The following is an 8,666-nucleotide window of genomic DNA, read 5'->3' on the forward strand; positions in this document are numbered from 1 at the left end:
TGGAGCATGTGTGAGTGAGCATGTGTGAGTGAGCATGTGTGAGTGAGCATGTGTGAGTGTGCATGTGTGAGCGAGCATGTGTGAGTGTGCATGTGTGAGCGAGCATGTGTGAGTGTGCATGTGTGAGTGAGCATGTGTGAGTGTGGCTGCAGTCGAATAGTCCATTTAGCTTAGGAACCTTCCTAAGCTAAATGGACTATTCGACTGCCGGAAGTGCCTCAGTGGCAGCCATGATAAGTGCCGTTCCAATTCTCTACATGAAAGGAAAGGAGGTTTCAAGCTTCCTTTATAACCTCCTTTAGCTTAGGAACCACTGGACCTCCCTCACCGAAAGGAGAGGAGAAAATGCTGCCCCACAGTATCAACGGCTGTAATGTTCGTGTATCTCCTGAATGTGGGAGCAGGAAGTGGTGGGCATTCTCGGACCTGATCATTAATGTCATGGAGAGCAGCCGTAGCATCTCTGTGACTGCACTCAGACGGGCTGTATCAGGGCAGAACTGGGTGACTTTCAGTGAAGACGTCCAAGGCCATAGACACAAAGGAACCACGTGCTAACAAAAGGGACACCAGGTCCTCAATGTCTCTCTGTACCTTTGGCCTGATTGCACAACACATGAGTGGAATGGATGTGGAACACTAATCCATCATCTTGAGAAATGTAATTAAAGAATGACTTATGGGTTGAACTCAAATTCTAATTACCATTAGAACTAAAGTCAGTCAAAGTTGCACGTGCACGGATCAGCATCTAATAAATACACCATTTCCTCTGTGATGAAAAGGATATCAAGATGAGGTGCATTACGGGAGTGTTAACACACCCAACATGCACACGTATCTTATTCTAGTAGAGATCAGAGGACAGGTCTAATGTCGTGAACAAAAGTATCAAGTCAACGTTATATTTATTTTATCTTATGTTCCATATTTAATTTAATAATTAATCCTGAATTACCAATAACTCTAAAGAAGGCAACAATTTCCAATGTGGATTAAGGTGAACACGTATCCAAAGTGTGTGTGTGTGTGTGTGTGTGTGTGTGTGTGTGTGTGTTGTACATTCCTGCTTTGTTTACCTCTTGCAACACAATTCTTTCTCAATGTTCTTCCAATGAAACGGTCACCCTGTCACGGTCTGTGACTTCCACAGAACTGATGGAAACACTCACGCCCATAAACACACTTGATGTGGGCACTTGTTTGGCTTCAGTCATCGTGTTGGCATGAATTCAGCATCGTTTTCCTTAGAATACGACTCCTCCCAGGTAACGATTGCACAATGCCCCACAGCATCTCTGGGCTCTATATATATGCAGCTGACCTGTGTTCAGTACAACAGACTTCAGCACACCAGTTGACTTCGTACTGCCTGTCACTCGCTGTCAGCACACACGTAAGTGTTCAACAAGGCTTTCTTGCTGTAATACCTTTTGTGTATTTAACAAACATTGTAATCAATACTTTCCAGAACTCTGTGCCGTATACATTTGATTTGAACTTGGTTTAGATGTCATTGTTGTTTTCAAAATGTAACTCCTGATGGTTGAAGGATGATATTCTAGCTCAGCTGAACAGTCAGATGTATTCAGTTAACTACAATTGTGATTACTCATGACGTGTCTTTCTGTAATGCAGGAACCCACCATGAGCTACATCTCAGAGCTTGATGTGTCCCTGAATGAAACTGAGGAGCTAAACCTTCAACACAGAGGGTTCAATATAATCGATGGCGATCTGAACAAAGGAGCAGGAGGAAATACCATCCATCTTTGGTACAAACGTGGATCAGAGGCGATCACCAAGGTTCAAGTTTCCTTCAACGAAAAGATGGCTGATGGTTTGATCAAAGCAGGGTACAAAAAGATCTACAAAGATCTCAATGCTGGAGCAGGAGGTAATTTCCTCTACCTTTGGTATTCCCAAGGGTCCGGAGAGTTTGATACTCCCATAGTGGAAATTAGTGTCACTACAGATGCAGCCAATGAAGGTGAAAAGTTTGCAAGTGGTTGGGAGAGAGTGGACTGTGAGCTGAACCGCGGGCTTAGTGGGAACTGGATCCACGTCTGGCTGAAGAGAGAGAAGAAAACCTACATCTGTGACGTCATTGCCACTGATTCCTTTGGGTCAGACAAAGACCACTTTAAGAATGGCTACATCCGTGTGGATGAAGATACTAACAGAGGTGCAGGAGGACCGAATGTCTTCATCTGGTACCGTCAGACCCCCGACTCCACGAAGGCACTCAAAGATCTGCAAGTCTCCATCAATGATAATCAGTATCTGAGCTATCAGCAGCAAGAATACGACCAAGTGAGTGTTAACCTGAACAAAGGGACCGGAGGAAACAAAGTGTTCCTGTGGTACAAGAAGGAAGGATCCAGCCCAATAAAGGCCATCGGCGTGATTCTCAACAACGATGCGTCTCAAGATTTTCAGGAGGCTGGCATCAGAGTTATCCCGAAAAATCTCAACGAGGGCACCCAGGGCAAGGTTAGGTACCTGTATTTCTATCAGTAAAGTCAGAGCTGGGAGTTCTCAACACTCACTGAAGTGGAACGCATCTTACCATTTTGTTAGATCATTCGTTGATGGCCCCTTTTTCCCTTTTTAAATCAGTGCTAGTAGTAATAACAAGTATGAATAGTTAATGCGTTCTTATGTTAATCTCCCTGTCAATGAAATCAAACTATTCCAAATGTCTGTTTTTCAAATATAATCTGAAGGAATGACTACATGTTTCACTTATTCTGCACATGTCTGCTCTCAATAAAGAAACCTTTGCCTGTGAAATGTGTTTGTTTTCTTAGTCTTATTTCCATCAATGTTATCGTTCCAACAAATCAGGGCTGATGTTAAACAGTTTGCCTAAAGTGTCATTTTTAGCTTCATAGAGACGAAGAGCAACCGCAGGACGTATAAAGAGGATACGGTACGAGTCCAGAAGTCATCGTTAACAAAGCAACAAACAACAACTCAAGTGAAGTCTGAAGGCGCGGCTTGCTTACCTTGGTTTTGGAGATGTATGAGCCAACACTGGAATATGTAAACCAACACAACTCACAAAGTAACTTGGTGCAGTTACATTATAATCAAGAGTAGTTTCAAATTGAATTGAATAAAAGGCAACATGTGTTCAATAATTCACTCTTCAATTCCTGCATGGGATCATTGTCACCTTATTGTTACCTACATCTCTGTCATCTGCAAAATACTTGTTACGTTTTGTTGTGTTTTCCAGAACCTTAGCATAAGCATGTAGACGTAGATCAGATTGCAGATGGACAAGATAATCCTTGTTCTGTGGACAGGATTCAAAGCGGGGTTCGAGCTGTTTCAGAAAGTCCTCCCAAGTTGTTCTAGCACTGATATCTCATCAGATGAAGACTGTGAGTCTCAGTGCTGTGGTTTGTTGAAACCTAAACTAGAAACACCCAATGTCCCAAAACTAACGTGCTGCCATTCAGCAGACATGACGTTTAATGTTCTTCCATTTAGTTCAGCGTGTCAGCATGCTAACGTTTGCTAATAAGCTGTGGTGTAAGAAGTACTCTAATATTTGACTCAAGTAAAAGTAGAAATACAACAGTGTAGAAATACTCTGTGACAAGTAAAAGTCCTGCATTTCAAATCTTAGTAAGTAGAAGTACAACATTGTGTGTAACGGCCCATTTTATATTTAATAAACGATGAGGTGGATCCAGCATTGCACATCGTTAAAAATATACTTTTCCAGGGTTACATTTGTTTCTCCTTCCCTAACAGCTTACATTGGAGAAAATAATAAAAAAAAAATTCCTATAAAGTTGCAAATGTCATCTATTGGTTTTTTGGGTTTGTTATTGGCTTTATTATCTCAGAGGATATTGAACCTTTCTGACCTTAAAGTTGTGTTTTTGCTCGTAAATGTACCAATTAAATCTCAGAGCAAGTCATTAATGTTCCGTACATCATGGGATTATATCTGACTTGCATGCTGATCAGTAAATGGGACTTAAAACCTTTTAATGCTCCCAAATACAAACAAGATCATTTGACTTGTTCCTAATTATCCATTGAGCATTGATCAACTGTCACCGTGTGAGCAGCTGATTCGTTTGTGAGTGTTGTTGTTGTTGTTGTTGTTGTTGTTGTTGTTGTTGTGCTGAAAACAGAGGCCTGTACTATGAAGCTGGTTCAACATAACCTGGATATGTTTGAGTTAGCCGGTTGGCCTAATCCAAAACACACGCGCTCTCGCTAAACTGTACTACGACACGGGTTATCAAGTGGATCGCCAAGCCAGCCGTGTCCTATCTAGTTAGGTGCGCGTTCACATGAGAGGGGGGGTATCTGGAGCATTCGACCAATCACAGACACGGAGAAGCGCACTGACAACGCAGCATCATACTTCCTGAGAAGCAGCACGGTGACAGGAAGTGACTCAGGCACTAACGTCATTTTGTCTTTTACTCGTTTGCTAACGGGAATAAATAAACAAACTAAATGAGAGAGAAAGGTTTTAGAAAACGCTTTATTTTACTGCTCCGGTGATTTCCTGATAAAAACAGCTAAGAGTCATTTTATTTCCAATTGTACATGGCTTAGTTGAATACTCGATTCTGATTGGTCAATTCAGAACACGTGACACGTTGTCATTTTATTTATGATTAATTTCCATATTAGCTCGTCTGCCAACGGAAATACATGTATTTTAAACATACAGGAACATCATTTAAAATATAATTCGATAAAACTGTTTTACTTTTATTTGGGAATTTTTTTTATTTATTTCCTATTTATTTTCTATACATTTTCATTAAATAAATAAAAAAATCTCCATTTCAGCTGATTCTGATTGTTGAGAGGAAGTCTCGTGAACTCAAAAGGATGTTTGAAGAGTTTTTGGGGAAAAGTCTTGAATTAAAATGCATTTATTTGATCATTTAACCACAAAACAAACTCGTACTTGTTTTGGTATCACTGGTGGTGATGAAAGCTGGTTCGAGGGGCCCCCAGTGGATGTTTGCCTAGGGCCCCCACATACTCTAGAATCGCCACTGTTTGGTATCAAGCCTTTTCGTATGGAGACGTATTTCCCTGAAGCCATACTAACTTTAGAAATTGTAAACACCAAATCAATAATCAATATTGAAAATAACCTTTTAGTTTCAGTCATTATTTTCTGCAGGAAGTCGTTACGGACCTTTAAAATAAAACGTTTAAACTGCTGGTTAACTGCTGGTTAACTGCTGGTTAACTGCTGGTTAACTGCTGGTTAACTGCTGGTTAGCTGCTGGTTAGCTGCTGGTTAACTGCTGGTTAAGTGCTGGTTAGCTGCTGGTTAACTGCTGCTTAACTGCTGGTTAACTGCTGGTTAGCTGCTGGTTAACTGCTGGTTAGCTGCTGGTTAACTGCTGGTTAGCTGTTGCTTAACTGCTGGTTAGCTGCTGGTTAACTGCTGGTTAGCTGCTGGTTAGCTGCTGCTTAACTGCTGGTTAACTGCTGGTTAGCTGCTGGTTAACTGCTGGTTAGCTGCTGGTTAGCTGCTGGTTAACTGCTGGTTAACTGCTGGTTAACTGCTGGTTAACTGCTGGTTAACTGCTGGTTAGCTGCTGGTTAACGGCTGGTTAGCTGCTGGTTAACTGCTGGTTAGCTGCTGCTTAACTGCTGGTTAACTGCTGGTTAACTGCTGGTTAACTGCTGGTTAGCTGCTGGTTAACGGCTGGTTAGCTGCTGGTTAACTGCTGGTTAACTGCTGGTTAGCTGCTGGTTAGCTGCTGGTTAACTGCTGGTTAACTGCTGGTTAACTGCTGGTTAGCTGCTGGTTAACTGCTGGTTAGCTGCTGGTTAGCTGCTGGTTAGCTGCTGCTTAACTGCTGGTTAGCTGCTGCTTAACTGCTGGTTAACTGCTGGTTAACTGCTGGTTAGCTGCTGGTTAACTGCTGGTTAGCTGCTGGTTAACGGCTGGTTAGCTGCTGGTTAACGGCTGGTTAACTGCTGGTTAGCTGCTGGTTAGCTGCTGGTTAGCTGCTGGTTAGCTGCTGCTTAACTGCTGGTTAACTGCTGGTTAACTGCTGGTTAGCTGCTGGTTAGCTGTTGGTTAACTGCTGGTTAGCTGCTGGTTAACTGCTGGTTAGCTGCTGGTTAGCTGCTGGTTAGCTGCTGCTTAACTGCTGGTTAACTGCTGGTTAGCTGCTGGTTAGCTGCTGGTTAACTGCTGGTTAGCTGCTGGTTAGCTGCTGGTTAGCTGCTGCTTAACTGCTGGTTAACTGCTGGTTAGCTGCTGGTTAGCTGCTGGTTAGCTGCTGCTTAACTGCTGGTTAGCTGCTGGTTAACTGCTGGTTAACTGCTGGTTAACTGCTGGTTAGCTGCTGGTTAACGGCTGGTTAGCTGCTGGTTAACTGTTGGTTAACTGCTGGTTAACTGCTGGTTAACTGCTGGTTAACTGCTGGTTAACTGCTGGTTAGCTGCTGGTTAGCTGCTGGTTAACTGCTGGTTAGCTGCTGGTTAGCTGCTGGTTAACTGCTGGTTAGCTGCTGGTTAACTGCTGGTTAACTGTTGGTTAACGGCTGGTTAACTGCTGCTTAACTGCTGGTTAGCTGCTGGTTAACTGCTGGTTAGCTGCTGGTTAGCTGCTGCTTAACTGCTGGTTAACTGCTGGTTAGCTGCTGGTTAACTGCTGGTTAGCTGCTGGTTAACTGCTGGTTAACTGCTGGTTAACTGCTGGTTAACAGCTGGTTAACTGCTGGTTAGCTGCTGGTTAACTGCTGGTTAGCTGCTGGTTAACAGCTGGTTAACTGCTGGTTAGCTGCTGGTTAACTGCTGGTTAGCTGCTGGTTAACTGCTGGTTAACTGTTGGTTAACGGCTGGTTAACTGCTGCTTAACTGCTGGTTAGCTGCTGGTTAACTGCTGGTTAGCTGCTGGTTAGCTGCTGCTTAACTGCTGGTTAACTGCTGGTTAGCTGCTGGTTAACTGCTGGTTAGCTGCTGGTTAACTGCTGGTTAACTGCTGGTTAACTGCTGGTTAGCTGCTGGTTAACTGCTGCTTAACTGCTGGTTAACTGCTGGTTAGCTGCTGGTTAACTGCTGGTTAACTGTTGGTTAACTGCTGCTTAACTGCTGGTTAACTGCTGGTTAACTGCTGGTTAGCTGCTGGTTAACTGCTGCTTAACTGCTGGTTAACTGCTGGTTAGCTGCTGGTTAGCTGCTGGTTAACTGCTGCTTAACTGCTGGTTAGCTGCTGCTTAACTGCTGGTTAACTGCTGGTTAGCTGCTGGTTAACTGCTGGTTAGCTGCTGGTTAACTGCTGGTTAACTGCTGGTTAACTGCTGGTTAGCTGCTGGTTAACTGTTGGTTAACTGCTGGTTAACTGCTGGTTAACTGCTGGTTAACTGCTGGTTAACTGCTGGTTAGCTGCTGGTTAACTGTTGGTTAACTGCTGGTTAACTGCTGGTTAACTGCTGGTTAGCTGCTGGTTAACTGTTGGTTAACTGTTGGTTAACGGCTGGTTAACTTCTGGTTAACTGCTGGTTAGCTGCTGCTTAACTGCTGGTTAACTGCTGGTTAGCTGCTGGTTAACTGCTGGTTAGCTGCTGGTTAACTGCTGGTTAACTGCTGGTTAACTGCTGGTTAGCTGCTGGTTAACGGCTGGTTAACTGCTGGTTAGCTGCTGGTTAACGGCTGGTTAGCTGCTGGTTAACTGCTGCTTAACTGCTGGTTAACTGCTGGTTAACTGCTGGTTAGCTGCTGGTTAGCTGCTGGTTAACTGCTGGTTAGCTGCTGGTTAGCTGCTGGTTAACGGCTGGTTAGCTGCTGGTTAACTGCTGGTTAACTGCTGGTTAACTGCTGGTTAACTGCTGGTTAGCTGCTGGTTAACGGCTGGTTAGCTGCTGGTTAACTGCTGGTTAACTGCTGGTTAACTGCTGGTTAACTGCTGGTTAGCTGCTGGTTAGCTGCTGGTTAACTGCTGGTTAGCTGCTGGTTAGCTGCTGGTTAACGGCTGGTTAGCTGCTGCTTAACTGCTGGTTAACTGCTGGTTAACTGCTGGTTAGCTGCTGGTTAGCTGCTGGTTAACTGCTGGTTAGCTGCTGGTTAGCTGCTGGTTAACGGCTGGTTAGCTGCTGGTTAACTGCTGGTTAACTGCTGGTTAACTGCTGGTTAACTGCTGGTTAGCTGCTGGTTAACTGCTGCTTAACTGCTGGTTAACGGCTGGTTAGCTGCTGCTTAACTGCTGGTTAACTGCTGGTTAACTGCTGGTTAGCTGCTGGTTAGCTGCTGGTTAGCTGCTGGTTAACTGCTGGTTAGCTGCTGCTTAACTGCTGGTTAGCTGCTGGTTAACAGCTGGTTAACTGCTGGTTAACTGCTGGTTAACAGCTGGTTAGCTGCTGGTTAACTGCTGGTTAGCTGCTGGTTAACTGCTGGTTAGCTGCTGGTTAACAGCTGGTTAACTGCTGGTTAGCTGCTGGTTAACTGCAGGTTAACTGCTGGTTAACTGCTGGTTAACAGCTGGTTAGCTGCTGGTTAACAGTTGGTTAACTGCTGGTTAACTGCTGGTTAACTGCTGGTTAGCTGCTGGTTAGCTGCTGCTTAACTGCTGGTTAACAGCTGGTTAACTGCTGGTTAGCTGCTGGTTAACTGCTGGTTAACTGCTTATATGCTTAGCTTAAATGCCTGAAGATTGTATT

General features: G+C 44.0%; 1 protein-coding gene across 1 annotated transcript; it reads left to right on the forward strand.

The window, feature by feature from the left end:
• Positions 1-1,320: 1,320 nt before the first annotated feature.
• LOC117440529 (uncharacterized) lies at positions 1,321-2,793 on the forward strand. Its single transcript, XM_034076768.1, has 2 exons — positions 1,321-1,396; positions 1,639-2,793. The coding sequence occupies exon 2, from the start codon at positions 1,648-1,650 to the stop codon at positions 2,518-2,520; it is 873 nt and encodes a 290-aa protein (XP_033932659.1). The 5' UTR covers positions 1,321-1,396; positions 1,639-1,647; the 3' UTR covers positions 2,521-2,793.
• The last annotated feature ends 5,873 nt before the right edge of the window (positions 2,794-8,666 follow it).

This window comes from Pseudochaenichthys georgianus, unplaced genomic scaffold (genome assembly GCF_902827115.2).
Source record: "Pseudochaenichthys georgianus unplaced genomic scaffold, fPseGeo1.2 scaffold_1026_arrow_ctg1, whole genome shotgun sequence".
Taxonomy (NCBI): domain Eukaryota; kingdom Metazoa; phylum Chordata; class Actinopteri; order Perciformes; family Channichthyidae; genus Pseudochaenichthys; species Pseudochaenichthys georgianus.